The sequence below is a fragment of the Mustela nigripes genome, chromosome 1 (assembly GCF_022355385.1).
Source record: "Mustela nigripes isolate SB6536 chromosome 1, MUSNIG.SB6536, whole genome shotgun sequence".
In the NCBI taxonomy this organism is placed as follows: Eukaryota; Metazoa; Chordata; class Mammalia; order Carnivora; family Mustelidae; genus Mustela; species Mustela nigripes.
In genome coordinates, this window is record NC_081557.1 from 20978504 (window position 1) to 21005348 (window position 26845).

At 37.1% G+C, this 26845-nt stretch overlaps 1 protein-coding gene across 2 annotated transcripts in view; it reads right to left on the bottom strand.

The window, feature by feature from the left end:
* Positions 1 to 26845, bottom strand: part of QSER1 (glutamine and serine rich 1) — a 74691-nt gene that overhangs the window by 13881 nt on the left and 33965 nt on the right. For both annotated transcript variants that reach the window (XM_059406344.1, XM_059406333.1), the window contains 5 exons: positions 20780 to 24460; positions 7957 to 8285; positions 6860 to 6976; positions 6199 to 6332; positions 4755 to 4972 (listed from right to left, as the gene is read on the bottom strand). In XM_059406344.1, coding sequence (XP_059262327.1) covers positions 4755 to 4972; positions 6199 to 6332; positions 6860 to 6976; positions 7957 to 8285; positions 20780 to 24460 — 4479 coding nt within the window. The remainder of the gene's footprint in view (positions 1 to 4754; positions 4973 to 6198; positions 6333 to 6859; positions 6977 to 7956; positions 8286 to 20779; positions 24461 to 26845) is intronic.

The following is a 26845-nucleotide window of genomic DNA, read 5'->3' on the forward strand; positions in this document are numbered from 1 at the left end:
AGGCAGGCAGAGAGAGAGGAGGAAGAAGGCTCCCTGCTGAGCAGAGAGCCCGATGCAGGACTCGATCCCAGGACCCTGAGATCATGACCTGAGCCGAAGGCAGTGGCTTAACCCACTGAGCCACCCAGGCGCCCCATGAGTATTATTTTTTTTTGATGCTGTAAAAATGTATGACCTAAATGTAAGAGTTAAAATCATGAAACTCTTAGAAGAAAATATAGGGGTAAATCTTCATGACCTTGCATTTGGCAATAGATTCTAAATATGACACCAAAAGCTTAAGCAATAGAGGAAAAAAACCAGATAAATTTGGCTTCATTAGAATTTCAAATTTTTGTACACCAGTGGACATTATCAAAAATGAAATGTCAACCTACAGAACAGGATAAAATATAAAGAACTCCCACAACTCAAGAACAAAAGGAGAAATGCCCATTTGCCCATTAAGAAATGGGCAAAATATTTCAGATATTTCTCCAAAGAAAATAAGGAAATGGCCAATAAGCACCTGAAAAGATGCTCAACATCATTAGTTGTTAGGGAAATACAAATCAAAATTTCAATATAACACTTTACACCTACTAGGACAGCTACAATAAACAACAACAACATACCCAAAACAAAATATAACAAGTATTGGTGAAGAAGTGAAGAAATTGGAACCTCCTACATCGCTGGTGGGAATGTGAAACGGTGTAACCGCTTTGGAAAATCAATTAGTGGTCCCTCAAAAAGCTAAACTTATAATTATATGACTCAGAAATTCTACTCCTAGATGTACTGAAAAAAAGATACAAACAGATATTTGTAAGCCAATGTTCACTGCAGCATTATTTACAATAGCTAAAAGGTGGAAACAACCCATGTCCATCAATAGATGAAAAGATAAACAAAGTGAACATACAAGGGATAAACTTACAATGTATTCAGCCGTAAAAAGTAATAAGTAATAAATGTGAAATGTGAAAATGTGCTGTAACATGGATGAACCTTGAAAACATCATGTTAAGTGAAATAAGACAAGCATATTTATATGATATATTTAGAGTAGGCAAATTCATGGAAACAGAAAACAGATTAAAGATTACCACCAACAGGGGAAAAGGGTATGGGGAGTTATTGCTTAATGGTTACAAAGTTTCCAATTTCTGTGATGAAAATGTCCTGGAAATAGAGAGCTGTGATAGTTGCACAACAGTGTGAATATAATTAATGCTACTGAACGTACACTTAAAAATGACTGTAACAGCAAATTTTATGTTTATATATTTTAGCACAATTTTTTAAAAATGTGGGAAAAAGTGAAATAGACTATGTACATTAAAGAGCTAACAGATATTTTCACATGACCAATGGAAAATGTCATAAAATCATTCATGGATTAAAGATACATTGCGGAGGTAAGACAAACCAATACATTTTAAAGTAACAAGCATGAAAAGTTGAAAAAGTTACTTTTTGTCAAGTTCATAAAATAAAAACCTTCTGAACATCAAAGAAAAATATCCATAATTGTCTGAAAATTAAAATATTTTAATTAAAATACTCCTCCCTTTCCCAACTACAAAATCTACATAAAGCTGGGTTTTCTTCTTTCTTTCCTTCTTTTTTTTTTTTTTAAAGACTTTATATTTACTTGAGATAGAGAATGTGAGAGAACATGAGCAGGGGAGAGGCAGAGAGAGAGGAAGAAGCAGGCTTTCTGCTGAGCAGGGAGCCCGATGTGGGGCTCCATCCCAGGACCCCCGGATCATGACCCGAGCCAAAGGCAGATGCTTAACTGACTAAGCCACCCAGGTGCCCCAAGGCTGGGTTTTCTTTATATACTTTACCCAAAATATATATGTAGAAGCAAATATAAAAATGCTACTCTTATAACTAGTGTTATTTTAGGAAAATACAGTTGTTAAAAAATATTAATATGGAATGGGTTTATTTTAAATAAATATTTTACAAAGTTATTTTAATTGATATTTGGTAAACATCAATAGATAAAGCCTTAAAAAAAAACCCCACAAGTGTTTTGGAATCTTCAATAAATCTGAAGACTATAAAAGTCTTGAAACAGTATCACCAGCCTATAAATCTATGTTTATCATAAATATTTGACTTTTTAAACACTAAAAATGCTTACCTATTACTGACACCTAGTGGCAACAATTCAAGTTACCAATAAAGAAAAACTTGAAAGTCATCTGAGGAAGCAGTACAGTGGTGTGCACATTCAGAACTCAAACCACTCCATTCTAAACAGTAGGCAGGAATGCTAACTGCAAAGATTACGTATATTGCCTTCTACACATACTCAAAGCACTAAATTTCATCTAGCCTACAGAAATGCTCTTTGGGAAAAAAAAAAAAGAAATGCTCTTTGGTATCTTCTTTATAAATTCTGATGTGCATACTTTCTAAGTAGCTTTTAAAAACAACACATTTCAAGTAGACTGTTGCCCTGAAGAAGACTTTTTGTTACAATTCGATTTCCATTCCAATAAGCTTTGAGATGAGCTCCCAAGCGATGACAGTTGTAATGTCAGAGGCCAACCTGGCCATCAACCTCAGTAGCACCCCCAATGCCCAATTCATCATTCACGTTCAGTCTGAATTTTTTTTTTTTTAGATTTTATTTATTTATTTGAAAGACACAGATCACAAGTAGAGAGAGAGGCAGACAGAGAGAGAGAGAGGGAAGCAGGCTCCCTGCTGAGCAGAAAGCCCGACGTGGGGCTCGATCCCAGGACCCTGAGATCCTGACCTGAGCCAAAGGCAGAGGCTTTAACCCACTGTGCCACCCAGGCACCCCATCAGTCTGAATTTCTTATGCGTCCCCCTCTTTACTCCTACTGCTACAACTAAGGTTCAGACTTTGAATTATACCTGAACTATGAGGTCTTGTAATTCAAATTCCAATTGCTCCCTACTTAAATTCCTCCAAGGGACTCTTCTGGGCTTGCAGGATCCCAGGCTTTTCAGCTTTAATTTGGCATATGTGGCCTTCTGTCATCCTTTCATCTTTTTCTGCCTACCTCCAACTTTATGCTCCAGAAGAAAAGTCACCAATTTTTTCTTGGAAGGGCCAGGAGCAAACATTCTAGGCTTTAATGGTCATATGCTTTCTGTAGCAATGATTCAAAATTTGCCACCTAGTAGAACAGCAACTATCTGAACATACGTAAATGAATTCGTGTTTTAGTTAAATCTTTACTTACAAGAATAGACTATTGGTCAGATTTGGCCCACTGGCCACAGTTTGCCAACCTCTGCCCTACACTGAACTGCTTTCTTTCTTGCATATATTACACAACAAGTTTGATGGCTAATGGAATGTATACTGGTGTACTCTTGTGTTTTACAACTATCCCAAACTCAGTTTAGTTTTGTTCTTTTTTAAGATTTTATTTATTTATTTGAAAGAGAGCATGAGCAGGCGTAGGGGGAGAAGCAAACTCCCCTGCTAAGCAGGGAGCCTGACATGGGGCTCAATCCCAGGGCCCTGGGATCATAACCTGAGCCGCAGACAGACCTTTGACTGACTGAGCCACCCAGGTGCCCCTCAGGTTCAGTTTCTAATAAAGTAAATACAACTATTATCTATATCTATATCTAGCCTACAAAAATGCTCCTTGGTATCTTCAACAGTTTTAAAAGTAAAAAAAAGTGTTCTAAGATCAAAAAGTTTGGTAACTGCCAGACTCTTATTTAATCTCACAAAAGAAACTGAGGGGTGCTGGGTGTAGGGGAGTAGGGAGAGGGTGGTTGGGTTATGGAAATTGGGGAAGGTATGTGCTATGGCGAGTGCTATGAAGAGTGTAAACCTGGCGATTCACAGACCTGTACCCCTGGGGATAATAATATATTATACATTAATAAAAAATAAAAAACTAAAAAAAAAAATTAAAAACAAACAAACAAAAAGTTTGGTAACTGCTGACCTATTTCAACCTTTTCATTTTATAAAAGAGAAAACTAAGGCACAGTTAGGGTACCTCGCTTAGTCAAGGGCAGCTGGTTGGCTAGGGGCAGATACAGAGTAGTATGCATATTATATAATTAATAAACATTCCACATACACCTAAGTATATATTATATATATATTTCTATACCCTATTAATTAGTTTCAGAGTAAAAATTACATGCCCTATTAATTACAGTATCAGAGTAGTAGTTTCTTCTAGCATAAACACAGACTCAGAAGTTTAGAACGACAGGGGCGTCTGGGTGGCTCAGTGGGTTGAAGCTCTGCCTTTGGCTTGGGTCATGATCCCAGGGTCCTGGGATCGAGCCTTGCGTTGGGCTGCCTGCTTCCCTCCTCTCTGTCTGCCTACTTGTGACCTCTGTCTGTCAAGTAAATAAAATAAGAACTTTAGAACGACAGGATTTAGTATAAACTATGTGATCTAATAATCCCCACCTCACCCAGAGAGCGGAGGTAACTGGCATTACTGTGGTTAGAACTCGCAACAGTCTTTCAGTTCACTGCTTCTTCTACTTCACAAGGTTGTGTGCGGTTGTGTGCGTGGGCAAGCCGTGCTTTCAATTAGTGCTCAGGCAATGTGAATTTGTGTTTGTATGCAGGTATACAGGTATGGATGTATTTATTTTTTGAATTTATTTTTATAAAAGCCTAACCCGAACTCAATTAGGTAGGTAAATCCCCCGAAAAATAAAAGTTTTGAGTTGTGAGCATCACCGCTTCTCTCTGTTCATGCTGACAGTCTCAAGTTATCGAGGTATTCATTTCATGGAGAACTTACCCTCCTCATCACTACTACTAGAATGGATCTCAGGAGAGGAGTCAGACTGGGATGATGAAAACTCTTCTTTCCATTTCTTCCGTTTCTTTGGTGGTGGCTCAGCCTTTACTTTCAGCTGTTTAACTTTGGGTTTCACGGAAGGGGCTTTTGTAGTTGTAGTTTTTGGTGTTGGAGGATCAGAAGTTTTGTTGCTACTACTTGGCTTAGCCTGAACAGTTCTGCAATGTTACAGACACACTTGATTAACACACTGAAATCTTGTCAGATTAAAATAAATTGAGACCAAAAATGAGTAACACTAGTGAAGAAAAGTATATTTAATTACTAACATCTCCAAAGTGAAGTCCAAGTCCTATACATCGCCAACGATGACTCCCCCCGCCAAATCCTCTTGAAATACATTCTAACCACTGACATTCAATATTCAGTCACTAAGGGACTATTAATTCAACTTTGATTTCTCTCTCTTAACTCCTTCTTTCTCTATGAACTCATTTCCCTGTGGACGAGGCCGTATAACCAGTGATCCAAGGCTTTGGGAAGTAATGCAGGATACACCCATATCCAGCCCTGACCATCTGAAACCCTTAGGTGGAAACAGGATGTTTGGATCTGGAGACCCAAATATACTTGTCCTAGAGCCCCTCAAGATTTGCTGTATTAGCTCTGGAGAGTTGAATGGATAAAACCTCATCATAAAAATAAGGTACACTGCTTCCACTAAGTTGGAACCTTAATCAAGCTAGACCTTCCTAGCACTAGATTGAGACTGTCTAGGATCATGGCCCTCTTCCCATACAGATCACAGGAATGTGGCTAGGTCATCTGTCTTCCAGATTCATGTTCCACATAATCCAGAATCACAATAATTAATATATGACAATTCTATTGTATACTTGCTTAGTAGTGTGTAAGTCTTATAATTTTTTCTCAAATTTTTCATTTAAAACTGGACACTTCATCATTTTATGGATAAAAAGGGGGGGCTTCAAAAAAGGTTGTGCTATTCTAGATCACAAAGAGCAGGATTCGAATCTTTTGACTCACCCATTTTTTCCTCCACTATATTAGGGTGACACCAAGAGGACTCTGGGAAAAAAAAGAGTGCCCATCCCACAAAAGACAGTCATGAGCTTTATAACCCCTCTCATTACACCAAAAGGAATCACTTATTACAGCAGACACTGAATTTTCAGACTTGTATATGATAAAAAAAAATTCATCAGACTCTTTACTTGATGTAATTCTCTATATAAAACATTGCCAGGGTGCCTGGCTGGCTTGGTCAGAGGAGTGTGGGACTCTTGATCTCCGGGTCATGGGTTCAAGTCCCATATTGGGTATAGAGATTACTAAAAAGAAGATAAACTTAACAAAATTACATTGCCAAAAATAAGTCTTCCAATAATTGCTACATAAATATGTTACATACAAAAATAAATACCTGATAGTTTGTGAAGGCTTACTTCGTGGTTTTTTGGAACACACTCTGACATATTCCTTTTTGTTTGTGTTTTCAATGAACTTCACATATATCTTTTTGTATTTACTCTTTGCCTCTCCAAAATACCCAAGATACTAAGGAAAGAAACACTCTGAATTACATACTTAAACATTCTGTACATAAAAATTTGTTGGCTTCACTATTACATTGCTATCCTCTAAGTTTTCCAAATGTAGCTCTGGCCAGGCTACTTCTCACCCTCAATAAAAATAACTTCAGGCTTATTCTTAACTGCAAACACAGAAGCAATCTCATTTGGCTAATTACCAGATGCTTACTTACTCAATGCTATTAAGTAACTACATTAAGTACAAAAGAAATCATTTCTGTAAGTCTTCTGGTAAAATCAGGATGTTTGACCGGCAGAATAATCAATATAACAGCCTCTGAGTCCATATGAACTCTTCATAGACTAATAATAATAATTTAAAAAGCCAGGATTTACATACTGATATCAGACTATCATATACCAAATTTTATACTATTATCAGAAATGTTCAATATAAATTACATTTAAATTTAAATCATTCTGTATTTTCCCTAGGATCACGATGCTGTCAAAAAAACCAGGAAGACGAATATAAAGAAGCACTCTACTTACACTATTGGTAGCAGCAAATTCTCTTTGTCCATCTCGAATTTCAGGAACAAATTTCTGTAATAAAGCTTTTTGTACTTTCCAGATAGCTGGGGGTTCTTTTCCTGTTTTTAAAGCCTCCTGTAATATGTATTTATATGTAATTATACTTATTATATTTATACAAACTGACAACAAATTCTAGATTTATAGAATCTTAGAGCTGAAAGGAAAATTAAAGACCTATCTAGCTAAACTTTTGTTTTTTACCTACCTGAACTTTTGCAACAATTCTTATAAGCTTGCTATTCAGTCTCTGCCAAAATCCTTCTAGGAATAGGGAGGACACCAACATGCATAGTAGCCAGTTACTCTTTTGTGTAACTGTTGGAAAGTTTTCTAATGATAGTCATACATAAATCGACACAATTTTTAGAGTATGTATGTATTCAAAAAGACCAGAAACAAATATGTTAAAATATTAACAGCAGTTAATTGTGAATGGAGGGCATATAATTTGAAGGTTATCTTCCTCATTTATACTTTTTAATGCCACTCCTCTCTGCCCCAATTAAAAAGTCAAAAGCAAGCAAACAAAACCCCAAGCCCACCCCCCCCCGATAGGTTTCTGAAACCTATTTTTTTTTAAATGGCTAAAGTTTTTCAGTATGAAATTTGACATTCTACCTATGATTCTATAATTTGCAATTATGAAAATATGTCAATTCTATGTTTACATCATATTTCTCTTATTTTCTTTAAACTGTTAAATGAAAAATTCATTTTCTCCAAACTCCTAACAATACAATGATTTTGGGAGCCTTGAACAAAATGAAATTTCAAAACAGCTCTAATTACTAGTACCTAAATACGGTATAGTGACTAGTCAGAAATACCTAACACTCAGAAAGAAGTCAAAATTATTTTAAACTGCTTTCTTTTTCAAAATATCTGCTAGTTTGATTTTTTTATTTAACAATTATAACTTAGAATAACTATCAAAATATAACTTTTTGCAATTCAAGCTAGATCTTACTACTAAAGTCATTATGAAGGCTTATTACATAAGGACACACCCACTAAACTATGACCTTGAATATACCTGTGAACATTCAAATCACCTTAAAAGTCTCTATGTCTTCTATCTTCACCACAAATTCATCACGCTCTCTGTACTGGCCTTCCCCTCCACTTTCTGTGTTTTCCTCATCTGTAAAACCTTCTATGGCAACAGTGTCCTGTCCTTTTGCAAACTGGTCTGAAGGAAGACCATCAAGTTCGCAGGGCTTTGGGGGTTCTGTAGAGTGTATATTTTCCAGGGTATTTACTGCAGATGAAGTAGAGCAGGGAGGTTCTTGCTTAACTGGACCCACAGTGGTGGAGGAAGGAGTAGAAGTACCAGTAGTATTGGCAGTTGGGCTAGTAGTTGCCACCCGCAGGGCTTCTGAAACTAGATCAAGCAAATGCAAATCAGTAATACAAATAAACATTCATTTGTTCTGAGTAAAATCTGAACAGTTTAAAAAGAAAGATTTGATTGCTTTTACCATCAAATTGAAACAATGAATATTACAATAAGAAATTAAAGAATGGCTGTTAATTTCCAAGAATCAAAGTGATGGAATTACATCTGGATGACAATCAGACTGAGCCTCCCATCAAGCTACACTTTCCCCTACCTAAGTCCATTAAGTAGCACAAAAATATTTTAAGTAGAGACACAAAAGTGATGCAAGATAAGTAACGGTCAGCTGACCAAAGCTGTGAAGAATTCATAGAAGAAAAGCCAATCTGATGCACGAAGGGAAAACAACACCCCAACATACTTTGAAAAAGCCTTAAGAACTATAGAAATAAAAAGGATTATGAAATAATATGAAAAACTGTATGCTAACAAACAACTTAGATGACATGGACAAATTTCTAGAAAGATGAAAACCACTAAAAAAATCTCCAGAAGAAATAGAACATCTGAATAGACCAATAAGTACAGAGAATAAAAGCAATTAAAAAGTATCCCACAAAGACAAGCACAGGCCCACATGAGTTCATCAGTAGATTCTACCAAGAGTTAAATAAGAATGAATACTAATCCGTCATAAGCTTAAAAAAAATATGAGTAAGCACTCATTTTATAGGACTAAATATTATTCCAATAGTTAAACCAGACAAAAACACCATGAAAAACCATAGGACCATTATCCTTCAGGAATATAAACACAAAAATCTTCAAAAATATAAGCAAATCAAACAACATATAAAAAGAACTACACATCATGACCAAATGGGTTTTATCCTAGAAATGCATACTTAAACAGCAATCAATCACCATGTTATGAACAAAAGACAAAAACCACAGGATCATCTTAGTAGATGAAAAGAAAAAGCACTTGGCAAAATTCAACATCATAAATTTAAACACTTGTGATAAAAACACTCAACAAGCTAAAAACGGAACAGAACTTCTTCAACCTGATAAAGGGCATCTATAAAAAAAGAAACCCTGACATCATACTTAAAGGTAAAAAACTAGATGTTTTCCCCTCAGAAAGATGTCTGAAGAAATAAAACAATATTTGCAGATGATGTGATCTTGTATACAGAAAAGCCTAAGAAATCGCCTAAAAAACTACTAGAATTACTAAGTAAATTCAACAAGGTTTCAGGATACAAGATCAATATATAAAAATCAATTGTATTTTTTTAAAAAAAGATTTTATTTATTTATTTGACAGAGACCACAAGTAGACGGAGAGGCAGGCAGAGACAAAGAGAGAGGGAAGCAGGCTCTCTGTTGAGCAGAGAGCTCAATGTGGGACTCTATCCCAGGACCCTGAGATCATGACCTGAGCCGAAGGCAGCGGCTTAACCCACTGAGCCACCCAGGTGCCCTGTACTTTTTTTTTTTTTTTTTTTTTAAAGCAAGCTGTACATGCAACCTGGCTTGAACTTACAACGCCAGGATCAAGAGTTGCATGTTCTACCTACTGAGCCAGCCAGATACCCCCAATTGCATTTTTATATACTTACAATGATCCATCCAGAAATTAATTTAGGAACACAATTCCATTAATAACAGCATCAAAAAGAAGAAAATATTTTAGAAAGGAAGTGCAAAACTTATGTTCTGAAAACTACATTGTTGAAAGAGTTCTATTGTTCAAAAGCCTTATTATCCATTAGGAGAGTAAAGATTATTAACAGATTTTGAGAAGCAGAAAACACTGCAATTCCTATTATAACCAGGAAAAGAAGAGAAATATTTCATCAAAATAATCAGGGGTTGGGAGAATAGATAAAGATAGGAATGAAACAAAACTGACCATGTATCAATGATTGTTAAAACTGAGTGATACATAACTTGGTTTAATATTAAGAATCTTTTTGTTCATATTTGAAAATGCTCATAATATGCTAACCAAATATATTTTTAAAAAGAATGTATAACTTTCAAATTAATAGAGGAAAAATGTATCAATATTGTTCAATGCCCTTTTTATGAAGCTTTAAAACAAGCCAAACAAAAGTACAGGGTTCAGGTACAGTATGGCATAGTGTAGTAAAATATAGTATAGACATAGGAGTTATTAAGAGGTATAAATTTCAGTTATAAAATAAGTAACAGAGACAAAGAGTACTGCAGAGGCAATACAGTCAATAATATTTTAACAAAGTCATACAGTGAAAAATTAAGAAGTATATGTTGTTGAATCAGTAAGTTGTACCCTGGGAACTAATATAACCTTGAATGTCAACTATACTTCAAAAAAAAAGTATAGATAGTGCTTAGGGATATATATATGGGTGGTAAAATTATAAAAGAAAAGCAACTCAGATATGGTTAGTTCTAGAGGTTTTAAGTTGGGTTAATTTAATATTCAATTTATTTTTGTACTTTCTTATTCTCTAAGGAGTAGCATTTAACACTATAAATTTTCTTCTTTGTTCTACACTTTTGGAACATCCCATTGGTTTTGAAATGTAAATTTTCCACTGTCCTTTCTAAGTGGCTTATCATTTCAGTTTTGGTTTCCTTTTATTTTTTTTTAATATTTTATTTATTTATTTGAGAGAGAGAGAGATCACAAGCAGGCAGAGAGGCAGGCAGAGAGAGAAGAGGAGGAAGCAGGCTCCCTGCTGAGCAGAGAGCCCGATGCGGGGCTCGATCCCAGGACCCTAAGATCATGACCTGAGCCGAAGGCAGCGGCTTAACCCACTGAGCCACCCAGGCGCCCCTGGTTTCCTTTTAAATCCTTGAGTTATTTAGAAGTTTTAAAAATAAAAACTTATTTTTATTTCTTTGTCCCTTTTTTTTTCTTTAAACTATTATCTTATAAAATTGCTCTATTTTGGTGGTCAAGGCTTAAGTAATGTCTGCATTTCACATTTTATGGGAATTTTATGTGTTTTTCTTACATGTTCTTTATTTCTATATAGGAGTGATAATTCACAAGAAAAAATATTCTGAAAGAAAGAAAGCAGAGATATGGAAAAATATACCAAAACAGTTAACAATAAAATTAGTATGGTAATATTAAAAACAGAAGTGGGAAATTAAATTTGTAAGAAGAGATTTTACAGAAAGGAAATTGAACGCAGTAATATTTTATGTACCTAATTATGTGGGTTCATAATATATCAAGTAAACAGTATTAGAAAAATAATCAAACATATTTCAAAACTTTAACACACCTTTTTCAGGAATCAACAGATCAAGCAATCTAAAAACAAATAAGGATAGGGAGGATTTAAAAAACTGTTTATTATTAATAATTTCAAATATACATAAAACTAGAGAATACAAACCCTCAAATACTATAACCCAGCTATAACAACTACAAACATTTGGTATACTTTTATCTGTCCATCAACCCCTTTTATATTTGCTGGGATAGTTTAAGGCAAATTCTAGACCTGTCATTTACCTCCAACATTCACATATACATTTTCTTATATAACCTAATGTCATTTATTACATTAAAGAAAAGCCAAAGAGATACAGAGGATTTGAACAGCATTACCAAATAAAATCTGCTAGCACTTGGTATTCATGGAATATTTATACAAATTGGCCATTTACCAAGGCACTAAAAATTTTTCATAGATTTCCAAAAGCGGCATTATTTAAGCATTCCCTTGACCAAAATACAGTAGGGTCATAAATTAGTAATAAAAGAATACCACTACCACCACCATCAAAATGAGAAAGCTACTAGGAAACAGGCAAAACCCTACTTTTTCTTAATAACTCTTGGGTTAAAAAGGAAATCAAAACTGAAATGACAAACCATTTAGAAAGGACAGTAAGAGCATTACAAATTAAAAATAGAGGCATAGATTAAAGCCCAGGTACAATGAAGATAACTTATACTTTAATGCCATTCATTAAAAAGCAAGGATATATACAAATAAACTTAAGCATTAAACTCAAGAAGCCAGAGAGAAAACATTAAATTGAACCTAGGAAGATAGGGAAAAAGAACGGATTAGAGAAATTAAGAAAAATTGAGTAAAAAAATGAAAATAGGAGTTAAAAAAGAAAAGTAAACTGGTTCTTTGAAAAGAACCACTAAATAGGCAAACTTTTCACAGAATGGTAAGGAAAAAGATTAAAACACATTTGGAGCAAGAAAGAGAACATAACTACAGAAAAAGGGGAGACTAAAAACTTAGAATGCTATGTACAACTTTATAACAGCAGATTAAAAAACTTAAATGAGAGGGATGATTTTACTAGAAAATATACCTTTTGAATAATTGATTCAGATAGATTAAACTACCTCAGAAAAAAACTGGAAAAGTCCCAGATATATTCTTAGAAAGTTCTACTAAATCCCTATTTTATGTGGTAAACTTTTTTATAGCTTAGACAAATATAGAAATTTTCCCAATTCAGTATATAAAACCAGCATATTCCTGAATATAAAAGTAAACAAGATTAAGACAAAACCAAAACCAAAAAAAACAACAACAAAGGATCAAGACAAAATCACTATAAGCAATAATTTCATTTATGAATCTAGGTGTAAAAATCTCCAATAAAACAGTAGCAATTTAAATCTTGCAATGGATTAAAATAATTAATCATGACCAAGGAGAGTTCATGGTAGACTTTTCTTAGAAAGGTTCAACATTAAGAAGTCAAATAAAAGACTAAGGTGCCTGGGTGGTTCAATTGCTTAAGAGAGACTCTTGGTTTTGGCTCCGGTCCTTATCTCAGGGTTATGAGATCATGCCCCTCCACGGACTCTGCGCGTCATGCGGAGTCAGCTTGAGCGTCTCTCTCTCCCTTTGCCCCTCCCAGCTTACATGCAGGCTCTCTTTCTCTAAAATAAATACGTAAATTAAAAAAAACAACAACAACAACAAATAATAGATTAATGTGGAAAAGCAGATTTATCAGAAGCTCAAAAAAGCATCTGACAAAAATTCAATATCCACTTTTAATTTAAAAAATTAAGAACCTCAAAACAGAAGGAAATTTTCTCAAAGAGTATACAGTACTAGAAACTGACAACAAATTTAATTCATAGTCAAACACTGCATATTCTGTTTCAAACCAAGAAGGACATGAGGACCCTTGCTCTCACTGCTACTATTAAGCAGAGACCGAGGAGCCTGGGTGGCTCAGTGGGTTAAAGCAGAGGCTGAGCCCAAGTAAAATAATCAAAAAAAAAAAAAAAAAAAAAAAAAAAAGAAGAAAGAAAAAGGAAAAAAAAATAAAAAAACCCCAATTATTATTATTTTTTTAAAGATTTTTATTGATTTATTTGACAGAGATCACAAATAGGCAGAGAGGCAGGTGGGGGTGGGGAGCAGGCTCCGCGCTGAGCAGAGAGCCCAAAGTGGGGCTCGATCTCAGGACCCTGAGATCATGACCTGAGCTGAAGGCAGAGGCTTTAACCCACTGAGCCACCCAGGCCCCCCAAAACTCCCATTATTTTTACAAGCCATAAATGTCTACCTAAAAATGCAAGAAATGCAGGTGGAAACACTGTTAAAATAACCACCCCCCCAAATGCCAAAACCAAAATGAAGATATAAAAATCAGTAATTGCCATACACCACCATCAGTAATTGCTAAGAAGACAATGTGGGGAAAACTGTAGTTAAAAAAATGCAGAAACTGTAACATCTATGTAGAGAAAAATGATATAATATGAAAATACATAGTATAAAATCTGAATAAGTAAAAAAAACAATATATTCTATAAGTGGATGAGAAGACAATACTGTAAAGATAGATTTTCCCTTAAAATTAATGAATTCAATGTATCACAACAAAAATACCAAAACATTGAAGAGACTCCTACTTGCCCATTACAGGACAATTTGAGCATCAGAAATCACGACAGTAAATTGATAAAACGATGAATTTTTCTAAAATTCATGGCTTCTGTACCAAGCAAGATGAAGTAAGCCCTCTAGAGCCTATTATCACCCATGTACTACAAATAAACACTTTGAAAAAAATAAAAAATGCAACTACCTGAAGAGTCTGGAAAGTTAATAAAGCGGATAGATTGGAGAGGTAAGCACAAATTTAAATAACAATTTTTTTTTTTAAAGATTTTATTTATTTATTTGACAGAGAGAAATCACAAGTAGATGGAGAGGCAGGTAGAGAGAGAGGAAGGGAAGCAGGCTCCCTGCTGAGCAGAGAGCCCGATGCGGGACTCGATCCCAGGACCCTGAGATCATGACCTGAGCCGAGGGCAGCGGCTTAACCCACTGAGCCACCCAGGCGCCCTAAATAACAATTTTTATATGGAGATGTTTCTTACTTATTTCCTCTCTTATCACCTAGCATTGACCAGAGGGTGACCCCTGATTTAGAGCTACACAGGGCACAAACAACAAAAACTCCAAGAAAATCTGTTTTTCTAGAGAGAAGAGTACAGAGAAGAGGCCCATTCAAGGTGAAGAATGTGGGGGGGAAAATGCCATTTCTTTCTTCTCTTTTCTCTCTCCCAGACCTATCCCACTAGCAACCCAAGTCACAAAGCTGCAATGCCATGGTGGTGAACCAGACATCTTAAACCCTGACAAAATGCCTGCCTTTTTGGCATTCCAGAAGAACCTGGAAACAGGGCCACTAATGGCATGAAGAGTTTATAAACCGTTACATAGTCAATTATATCTCAATAAAGCTGGGGGAGGATCTAGGGGGACTCCCTATTTTTTGTCTTCTATGGCTGTATTGCCTTAAGCCCCACTTGCAAAAATTGTATCAAAGCACCAGAAGCTAAAACTCCAAGAAAAATGCCAGCTTTCTAGCCAAATGCCTAAGGAAAGGGAACCCAGGGAGCTGGGTAGTATGGAAAATTCCCAGGGAGGAAAGTGCTGGAGAGCAGTATCTGCTAATTCTGTATATAAACACATACAAATCTCAGTTTCATGCTTAAACTGCACTTATGTAGAGTAGATCCAAACTAGCATAAGAAAGGGTTTGAGATCTAAACTTTAACAAAGTCTACCCATCACCTAAGTTTCAGACTAACTGCTGAGATAGATCCAAAGCAGCAGAGCAAAGGCTTTGAAAACTGAACCAACAATGGAATGACCACTCAAAAATGAGACAATTTGTAGTCTGACTGCTTGCTAAAACAACACAAATCAACATTCTCCAGAGGATTTTAACAGAACCCAGAGTCTCACAGTATAGTACTCAAAATGTCCAGGATACAATTCAAAATTGCTCAATATACAAAGAACTGGAAAAAATGTGACAATTCTTAAAGGGAAACCAGAGCCATTCTTATCATGACTCAGATGTTGGAATTATCAAGGTCTTTAAGCAGCTGTTGTAAATATGCTCCATGAAGTAGGGTCGACATACTTTTAAAATGAGTGGAAGTATGTAAGTCCTCCGTAGAGAAAGAGAAACTAGAAAAAAGAACCAAAGACAAATTCTAGAATTGAAAAAATACCTGAAATAAAAAATTCACTGGACAGGAACAATAACAGAACCGAGAAGGTTGAAAAACCAATGAACATTAAGGTGAGGCAATAAAAGTTATACAATATGACGAACAGAGGGGGAAAGAAGATTAAAAAAAAAAAAAAGAACAGAACCGGAGGAACACTATCAAAAAGTTTTACATTTGTGTCACTGGAGTCCCATAAGGAGAGAAAGGTTGGTACAGAAAAAATAATGTCCCCAAACTTCAAACTTCGTAAAAGACATACATTTTACAGATTCAAGAAGCTCAGTGAACTCCAAACAGGATAAACCCTACTGAGATAAACAATTACATTGCTGAAAACCAAAGAAAAAGAAAAGCCTTGGAAAAGGAAAAGATTTTCGGGCTGATGGGAAGTGATACCAGAGGGAAACTTGGAACATCAGGAATAAAGGAACTACAACAGAAATTATAGAACCTACATAAGTACAAGAGGCTTTTCTCCTCCTAAGTTATTTAAAGTATATTTGACTGTTGAAAGCAAAATCATTCCTTCTTTAGGGCTTTCAATATATGTAGATGTAATATACAGGACAAATATGTGTAACATAAGGGCAAGGGTAAAGGGACCTGTATGGTTGGTAGGCTTTGGCATTTTACTTGAAATCATAAAAATACTGATTTTAAGTGGACGGTAATCATTAGGTCAACTGCTAGAAGAATAATACAAAAAGATACAGTCAGAAAAGATAGAGATAAATTTAAAAATGAAATACCTGAAGTTTAAATAATGTGTTTTAGAAAAACAGGAAAGGGGGAAACCAGAAAACAATAAAATGAAAGATCTAGCTATATCAATAATTACACATTAAATGTTATTAAAACCAGCAGAATATATGTTCTTTTAAAGTACACACGGAACATTAATCAAGATCAAGCATATCCTGGGTCATAAAGCTAACCCTAACAAATGTCAGAGAACTGAAATTACACAAAGAAGAAATCAATTAAGGAAAGGTATCTGGAAAATACCCAAATATTCAAAAAATATAATAACTCATGGACCAAAGAGGAAATATCAGAGAGTACTGAAAGAAAATAAAAATAATAAATAATAAAAATAAAATTTGTGGGACAAAGCTGAGGAAGGGTTTAGAGAGAGCTTTATAACATTAAATGCTTATAGCAGAAGAGGTTCTCAAATTAACAAGTTAGGCTTCTACCACAAGAAACTAGAAAAATAGAGTGTAACAAACCTAAATCAAGCAGGAAAAAGGAAATAATGAGAACAGCAAAAATCAATGAAATAGCCAACAAAGGAGAAAAAGAATTAATAAAATCAATTAATGTCTATCCAGACTGACCACAACAGAGAAGACATAAATTATCAACATGAGGAAATGCTACCAACAACTCTATACCCATAAATTAAACAACTCAGATAAAACAGACCAATTTCTTCAAAGATACAAACTACCAAAACACAGTCAAGAAGAAACAGACAAGATGAATGGTTCCATCATCAAAGAAACTGAATCCATAGCAAAAAACTTTCTCACAAAGAAAACTCCAGGTCCAGGGGCGCCTGGGTGGCTCAGTGGGTTGAGCCACTGCCTTCGGCTCAGGTCATGATCTCAGGGTCCTGGGATAGAGTCCCGAGTCGGGCTCTCAGCTCAGCAGGGAGCCTGTTTCCCTCTCTCTCTCTCTCTGCCTGCCTCTCTGTCTACTTGTGATCTCTCTCTGTCAAATATATAAATAAAATCTTTAAAAAAAAGAAAACTCCAGGTCCAGATGGTTTCACCAACAAATTCAATTAAGCATCTCTGGGAAGAAATCGTACTACATAATCTCTTTCAGGAAAGAGAAAAGAAGGGGACAGTCCCCAATTTATTTATGAGGTCAGCAATAACCAGACACCAAAATCTGACAAAGGCATTAAAAAAGGAAAGCTACAGACCAATATCCACTGCAAAGATGGATGCAAAAAAATTAGAAAACTGAATTCATCCAAGTATTAAAAAAAAAAGACAAGATATCACAGCTGTTGGGGTTGATCCTGGGAATGCAAGGCCATGAATACATTTGAAAATTAGTCAATGTAATTCACCATATTGAAAGACTAAATATGAAAACTACATAATCATTTCAACAGATGAAGAAAAAGCATTTGGCAAAATTCAACCTCTGTTCATTATAAAAACTGTAAGCAAACTAGGAAATGTAAAGAATTTCTTTAGTGTGATAAGAAATCTACAAAAAACCTACAGTTAAGATCATACTCAATGGCAAAAGGGTGATTTCTTTCCTCCAAAGATCAAGAACATATTCAGGAAGTCAGCACTCAACACTTTCATAAAAAACTATATAGGAATGTTAATTCCTGTGTTTTAAGATAGGAGTGAAAAAGATGTAAGATTGGAAAAGAATAAAAGTGCCCTTATTTGCAGATGATACAATTTCCTACATTAAAAAATTCTTAGGAATCTAAAAAGCCCCCTAGAATAAATGAATAGTACAGATTTGCAAGATCAACACACCAAAAAAACAAAAAAACCCCCTGTGTTTTTATAATCTACCAATAAGTCACTGGAATTTGAAAACTTTTAAGAGTATAATTCACAATAAATAGCACCAAAAACATTTAACTAACTATAGACCATATGTAGGATCTATTTGTCCCAAACTATAAAAGACTAATAAAAGAAATCAAATATGTTCATGAATTATTAAAACTCAGTACATTGTGAACAGTTCAGTTTTCCTCAAATTGCTACAGATTCAAGGAAATCAAAGTAATAATTCCAGCGGGATTTTTTTTTCTTTTTTGGTAAATACGGATAGCTGATTTGAAAATTTATATGGAAAAGGAAAGGAATTAGAATAGGCAAAACAATTCTGAAAAAGAACAGACTTGGAGGACTCACAACTACCCTGTCGCAAGACATACTGTAAAGCTACAGCAATTAAAATAGTGTGGTATTTCTGAAAGCATAAACACAAAGTCCAAGTCTGAGAATCCAGAAACAAATTCATACAAATATGGCCAACTGATTTTTAACAAAGATGCAAAGATAATAAAAGGAGAAAGGACTCTTTTCAACAAATGGTGCTGGAAAAGCTAGACTTCTTCATGCCAAAAAATTAACTTCAACCCATACCTCACCTTACACAAAAATAAAATCAAAAGGGATCAAGAGCATGGGACTCTTGATCTCAGGGTTGTGCGTTTGAGCCCCATGTGGGGTGCAGAGCGTACTTTAAAAAGGGGGGGGGGTGGAGATCATAGACCTAAATGTAAAATGCAAAAGTTTAAAACTTCTAGAAAACAACGGAACATTTTTGCAACCACGGGTTAGGCAAAGATTTCTCAGGACACAAGCACAAATCAAAAAAGGAAAAATGGATAAATTAGACCTTGTGGCAATTAAAATTTAAATTTGTCTTTCAGAGATATTTGAGGGCTGTGTTTAGAGGATATGAGCACTAATTCTGCCTGGGGTAACTTCCACAAAGTGACTTTGAAGATGGTCTTCATAGCTAACAGGGTCTGCTGGGCTGAAGAAAATTGAGAGGGTACTCTAGCTAGAAAACCTGCCTAAAGAGAAGTGTGAAATCAGGCTGACAGGTCCCAGAAACAATGAGAAATTCAGTTGTTACAGAAGAGGAAAAGTGGAAAGAGTGGAACCAGAAAATAAAATATGGAAAGGGAGAAGTTTAACATATCATTTTAACGTTTCCCCCCAGAAGCACTGAGTGTGGTGCAAAGGATTCTAACGAGAAGCAAGAGAGGAGTTCTTCCACCGAAGGCAGCAGCGGGGATGGCAGCGAGAGAACTTCGAAGACCTAAGAGTATGAATGGGGTTGACAGTAATGATTTTAACTACAGATGAAGCAGTAACACTTGTTGGAAAGAAAACAGTCTTAGATTCATATTTTAAAACAGAAATTACAAAAGCTTTGTTCTACAAATGGAGAGTGGAATAGGGTTTGCAAAGCGCCCGGCATTGGGGAAAGAGGAGTATAAAACCTTACCAGGATCAGCCACATCCATAATGTCTTTGACTCTAACACTGACTTTCCATTATACTAATTTCCCTGTATAACAAAACGAGAATTCTTTAGAAATGTATTAGCAGACGTTTATGCTAATAGATTATTTGGAATAGCAGTTGTTTCCGATCACCTCAGTTAAGGGTGGTCTTGAGTCCAGAGAGAAGCTAGAAGTACATTACAAAACGAGGTTTAACTTTTAAAGACCCACTTGACTTACACAAAAGAGCGAGGCAGGAATACAGGCTCTACAACCACACAAACCCGAGTGCGGACTCCAGCTCTGTCACTTACTAGCTGTGTGGACCTGCACAGTTCACGTCCTCTCGACTTTCCCATCTATGTACTGGAGGTAACAGTGCATTGCTACTGGGTCCTCGCACAGAGGTCATGGCTATTTTACTGTCATAAATCTTTTCGTTTAGAACGTTCCTTAAAAGAGCTGACCTGAGGCAGTGCTTCTTTAAACAGTTCCTCCAAGTGTTCCCTTAACTATAGAGTAAAGTGAAACACGCACCCAAAGGTTTGGAGACACAGTCAGGAGCCTACACAAAACTTGAAAATTTTATCTTAATTATACTCATGTGCATGCTACACATAAGATAACCATGTTTATAAGTAAAATGCTAATCTTCAGGTAAAACTGACATACCAAGAAAATAAGCCAGGGTCCCCAATACAATGCCTCACATCCATAAACCACCACGAGAAGCCTCAGATTAAAGAAGTCTAGGTATGAACTATGTAATTTATGTATCATGTGGTAGAAAGTAAACAAAACAAAACAAAACAGAAGTTTTCAACCTAACACCCAAAGCTTTCCTATAGGGAAAGAGCATTTAAAAAAAAATAAGTACCTGAAACACCCACCTATGCATTTTGTCCTGAAAATCTTATAGACCTGCTTCAAGGTAAGAAGGCTTCAAACCCAGTCTATTAGCATAAAAACAGTGGAAATCCCTAATTATGAACCTAAAATTTAAAACTTTACCTGTTTTCTTCTTTTTGTCAGAAGCAGCATCCGTAGCTAAGGTAGTAGAGGCGTTTTTATAAATATCATGACTGCATGCTCCAGGATCTTCTTCATCAGAAGAAAATGAAGATAAATGGTCCAAGTTTTTATGTTCATTATCAACTTTTTCCGATGGACTGTTACCCCCAGTTTCAGACACCAAAGGTGTGGGTGTCGTAGAAGAAGTCTTCGGAGGTGGCGGGGGACAGAGTGTGCGAACAGTCTGGGTCCCTGGTCGCCTAGTCCTGTTGGGCATTCGGACGGCAAGAGTGGAAAACTGCTGCTTGGGCCCGGATTTCAGAAAATCTAAGAAAGAGGCAATGAATCCTGTTTTGACTTCTGGCTGTCTTTCCTCTACTTCTTTGATCTTCTGTCTCATTTTTTCTTGGTGCTGATAACCATCGTGACAGCTTTCTGAGGAAGGAGGGGTGTAGGGCAAATACACATCTGTTCCCCTTGGATTTTGGCGTTTGCCGTGGGCAGTTCTTTTTGGCTGTTTCTGATTACTGTTGTCTTCTTCTTTCATTTGCCCCTTTCCGGGTTTTTTCTTCTGCAGGTGAAAATGCATTAAGTCTTGGTTTTCTTCTTCAATCTTGACACCGATGGCCTCCCCAGGTGGGGCTACGGCCAACAGTGCAAGGGCACTTCTGGCTGGGTTCACCGACCCAGCGCTGTCATCACCTGCTACGGTGAGCTCATTCTCTGACGCAGCACTCTCTCCACTCATACTCCTACTAGAAACAAACTCTTGGCTTCTGTTATTAGTTAACGTATTATCGATAGGAACTTCGCTATCCTCTTCGGATTCATGATTGGTAGCAGACGGTTTCTTGAATGAGCCAGAACTTTGCTCCTGGGCTTCATGACTTGGTCCGACCACTGGTGAAATTACTTTAGATGCTTTATTTTGAACAGTCTCAATATGCTGTTGATCGAGAGTCATTTTTGATTGGAGGGTGGGTACCGGTGAAAGGTTTACGGCGACCTGATTTCCATTTAAGGAAATATCACTTATATTCTGTGGCTTTCCTACCGTAGCTGTTACAGAGTTAAAATCCGAAGTCACATGCCCAACATCTAATGACTGCTGAAAATGAGATTTAGAATCACCATCTTCAACTGCTGGAATGGTTTCATTTGAAGTTGACTTGGAAAAATCAGAGGGAGTAACCCCACAAGCTGCTGCTGTAGCTGCTAAGATATCATCTACATTTGATAAAATATTTCTCTCATCACTGAGAAGCATTGCCTCTGGGAAACATATTGATCCAAGAGAAACAAAATGATTCTTTGAATCATGTTGATTTGTTTCACTAAAATGGCCCTTTGTTGTTAGATGCTGTTGTAATGGTTTTGAAGACTCAGAGAGGTCCATTTTCATGATTTCAGAAGTTTGAGGATGGAGTTGCTGCTGAGAATGATCACCATTGCTCTGAATAATATGACCATCCATCTGAAGGAAAGGATGTACTATCTGTTGAGGACTCTGAACACGCTGTACTTGTAAAGATGCCTTTACTTGCCCTAAACCTGCCTGCAGTATTGACTGCTGAAGAATCTGTAGATCACAGGTAGAATCTAAAAGAACCTGTGTATTGGGAAGAGATGCCTGATGGCCATGCCCTAAAGAGTGATTTGGAATTTGAATCTGAGATGAAGCATTAATTATTTGATCATGTTGCTCCTGGACCTTGGCTTCATGTACCTTGTGTATAAGAGGATGCTGCTGGTTGAGGTCTTTAGCATTCAATCTTATTTGTGAAGTTTGCATTAAATTAGTTGCCTTCTTAATATCAAGGGCTGCTGCACTGACCTGGCCAATTTGTTGGGTAAGCTGTGTCACTGAACCAACCATGCTTTCTTCTTTTTTTGACCCTTGTAGGGCAATCCCAACAACCTGATCCTCAAGACGAGAATTACTTCTGATTACACTCTGAGAATATCTGTCCTCTGCCTTTGACACCTTGTAAGCTGGTTCTTGAACATTAATTTCTCCATCAGATAGCCTTTGGGTCGATGACTCAAGAGATACTTGTGGCTGTAATACCTGTAACTCCTGCATTGGAAAATCCTCTTCTTGCTTTGAAGATGTATACACATTTGAGTCAAGTTTTCTTTCGGCATAAGACTTTGGATCAGGGGAAGGTATGTTGTTCTGTAATGTCTGACAGTGAGTGGAGGACGCAAAAGATGATGACTGGACAGCAGGCAAAAACTTTTGGGACTGGGGAGAGGATGACCCTTGAGTCTGAGCATTTTGGGAAGAGTGCATAGAAATATAATTCTGGGTTGGGCTAGTATTTGACAAATTTTGAGCCCGAGAGGTGGAAGAATAAGAAAGAGAAGGGGCTGTTAATGTTAGGGACTGCCCTGAAGCGTAGCTTTCTGAGGGGCTAACAACTGACAACACTTGTGACTGAGATGAATAACTAACCTGTGTCTGGCTGACTGGTGACAAACCCTGAGAATGACTAGATGAATAACTTTGAGACTGACTAACTGAAGATAGATCTCTCGTTTGAGCAGGGTAGTTCTCACTTGTAACTGAAGATAATACTTCCTGTTGATTAGAAGAATAGTTAAGGGTCTGGTTTTCAGAAGTTATAGTCTGAGATGATCCAGAAAAAGTCAATGTTTTATATAAGGATGGCAACTTCTCCACTTTGTTGGACCTATAAACCTGTGAATGAACAATAGATGGCACATTGTGTGGCTGTCCTAAACCATAATTCTGGGACTGACTGACTGATAAAAGGCTTGGTAGCTGCGCTGTAGAATAAATCTGTGCTTGGCCCGATATTACTGAACTCTGATTATGTAAAGGTTTGGAATAGCTTAATGTTTGCACAGGGGGAATTATACTTTGAGGTTTGGGGGTCTTAGTTGATGTTAGTGGTTGTTTTGTAGAACAACTTTTTCCTTTTGTAGAAGGAGGAAACCCTGATGATGGAATTGCAGATGAGTAAGACTGAGCAAGTCCCACTGACACCTGGGAGGTCTTCTGCTGTAGTCCTCCATTGCTCACCTGAGTAGAATCTCCAATTGGGCTACAGGATAAGGATGACTGCCTGCTAGTTTCCTGAAAATTAACGACACTTGCATTTGATAGATAGCTATGTAAGGAATGCTGTGAACCAGTCAGTTGTGCCTGAATAGACTGGGTACCTGAAGGCCGCTGATGGTGTTTAATAACACTACATTCTCGAAGAAGAGCTCTTTCAATGGCAGCAGTAGAACTAGTAAAGAGAGCTGAGCTGTAGGCTTGAGGAGTTTGCTGGGCTCCCCCAAGTGCTGAAGGCAACAAACTAAATTGAGGTTGTAAAAGATGGGGTGCAGACTCTTGAGCTGAGCGATATGTTGAAGACTGAGGTGGTATGCTGTTACTTAATGCAGAACTGCCCAGGCGCTCAAATGCCAAAGCAGTCGGAACAGTTCCCTGGGAAGTCTTGATTTGTAGCAAAGGGTCATGAGGATTTAAAATTCCATTTGATGTAGTGTTAAAAGATGAATCCTGAAGCACCAAAGGTGAGGTGGTAGCAAAGTTCCTATTGCTGAAGGTGGTGGGATGCTGATAAGCAGAGAGGGCAGAGGGTGGAAGTGTTCCAGTGGTTGGCAAAGATCCAGTAACAAACAGCTCAGTTGCTGCTGAGGAATGCATACCTAGGAAGAGAAGACACAAAAAACTTTATGCAATTATAACACAAATACACACACACACACACACAGAGTCTCCATAGTAGAGACTTACATAATCCATTAAAGATTAGAGATTTTAACACATTAAAATCTCTAAGACTATCTCTGTCAAATAAATAAATAAAATCTTTAAAAAAAAAATCTCTAAGACTGAAAAGCCTGACAATTTAGTTCTGCATGTATATCTCAAAAATTTTATTTCAAAAACAGCTAGTTTTCTTTTTTTATTTTTATTTTTGAGAGAGAGAGAGTGTGCGTGTGTGTGTGTGCGCGCTTCTGCGCGCGCGTGAGGGGTGCAGAAGGAGAGAATCTTTCTTTTTTTTAAAGATTTATTTATTTTAGAGGCGCCTGAGTGGCTCAGTCATTAAGCGTCTGCCTTCAGCTCAGGTCATGGTCCCAGGGTCCCAGGAACAAGCCCTGCTTCCGGCTCCCTGTTTCTCCCTCTCCCACTCCTCCTGCTGGAGTTCCCTCTCTTGCTCTCTCTCTCTGCCAAATAAATAAATAAATAAAATCTTAAAAAAAAAAAAAAAAGGATTTATTTGAAAGATAGAAACCGTGCAAGTGCAGCGGGGAGGGCCAGAGAGAGAGAGAGTGCCCCAAGCAGACTCTGTCATAAGCATAGAATACAACGTGGGACTCAATCTCATGACCCTGAAATCACAACCTGAGCAGAAACCACGAGTTGGTTGCTTAACTGACTGAGCCACCCACTTGCTCAAAACAGGTAGCTTTCTTTCTTTCTTTCTTTTTTTTTTTTAAAGATTTTATTTATTTCACAGAGAGAAAGAAATCACAAGTAGGCAGAGAGGCAGGCAGAGAGGGAGAGGGGAGGAAGCAGGCTCCCCGCGGAGCAGAGAGCCCGACATGGGACTCGATCCCAGGACCCTGGGATCATGACTCAAGCCGAAGGCAGAGGCTTCAACCCACTGAGCCACCCAGGCGCCCCAACAGGTAGCTTTCTTAAAGCAAAAACAAAATTACAAAGGTATTAGCAATTCCTATCTATAGTTGTTCTATAAATGAGTTTATATGTTAGATAAGGTCATCTGAAAATTAGGAAAACAATAAAAATGTACATAATCTCTAGTGATTAATTTACCTTAAAATCTCAATGCAATAGCAATAGACAAGGTGAAATGTCCATAATATTAAAATGAAAACCCAAACTGCTTGGGGCGCCTGGGTGACTCAGTGGGCTAAGCCTCTGCCTTTGGCTCAGGTCATGATCTCACGGTCCTGAGATTGAGCCCTGCATCGCACTCCCTGCTCAGCGGGAAGCCTGCTTCCCCCTCCCTACATGTGATCTCTCTCTCTCTGTCAAATAAATAAATAAAATCTTTTTTTATTTTAAAGATTTTATTTATTTTTATTGACAGAGATCACAAGTAGGCAGAGGGGCAGGCAGAGAAGGAGAGGAGGAAGCAGGCTCCCTGATGAGCAGAGAGCCCAATGCAGGGCTCGATCCCAGGACCCTGGGATCATGACCTGAGCTGAAGGCAGAGGCTTTAACGGGCTGAGCCACCCAGGCACCCCAAATAAATAAAATCTTAAAAAAAAAAAACCATCAAACAAACCCAAACTGCTTACATTTAACATGATAAATAAATCTAAAAATTAAGTGAGGTGAACACTGTGAAGTTTCTTTTATCAAAATATATACATTTTGGGGGCCCCGGGTGGCTCAGTTGGTTAGGCGTCCAACTTGATTTTGGCTCAGGTTGTGATCTCAGGGTCGTGGAACTGAGCCTTGCGACAGGCTCCTTGATCAGAAGTAAGTCTGCTGGATATTCTCTCTTGCCTGCTTTCTCTGCCTACCCCCTCACTCCATGCACTCTCTCTCTAATAAATAAAACTCTTAAATACACACACACATACATACACACACACACACACTTAAAAATATCTTGGATTTCAAGTTTTGACTTCCTAGGAACAAATTCCAATGATAATAGATGTACGCTTATCATAAAAGGCTGATGAGAAATTAGTTTTGTCAAGAAGAGATTTAGTAACATTTCAGGAAAGCATTTTAGCCACATGTAGCAAAAGTTAACATTTACCCTTACGATCTAAAAGTTCTACCTCTAGAAATTTATTCTGTGGAAATAAGTGGACACAAAGGTATTTGTACACACAAATACTCTTTATAGTTATTGTGTGTGCTAATATGTAGAAACCCATATATCGGGCGCCTGGGTGGCTCAGTGGGTTAAGCCGCTGCCTTCGGCTCAGGTCATGATCTCAGGGTCCTGGGATCAAGTCCCACGTCGGGCTCTCTGCTCGGCAGGGAGCCTGCTTCCTCCTCTCTCTCTCTCTGCCTGCCTCTCTGCCTGCTTGTGATCTCGGTCT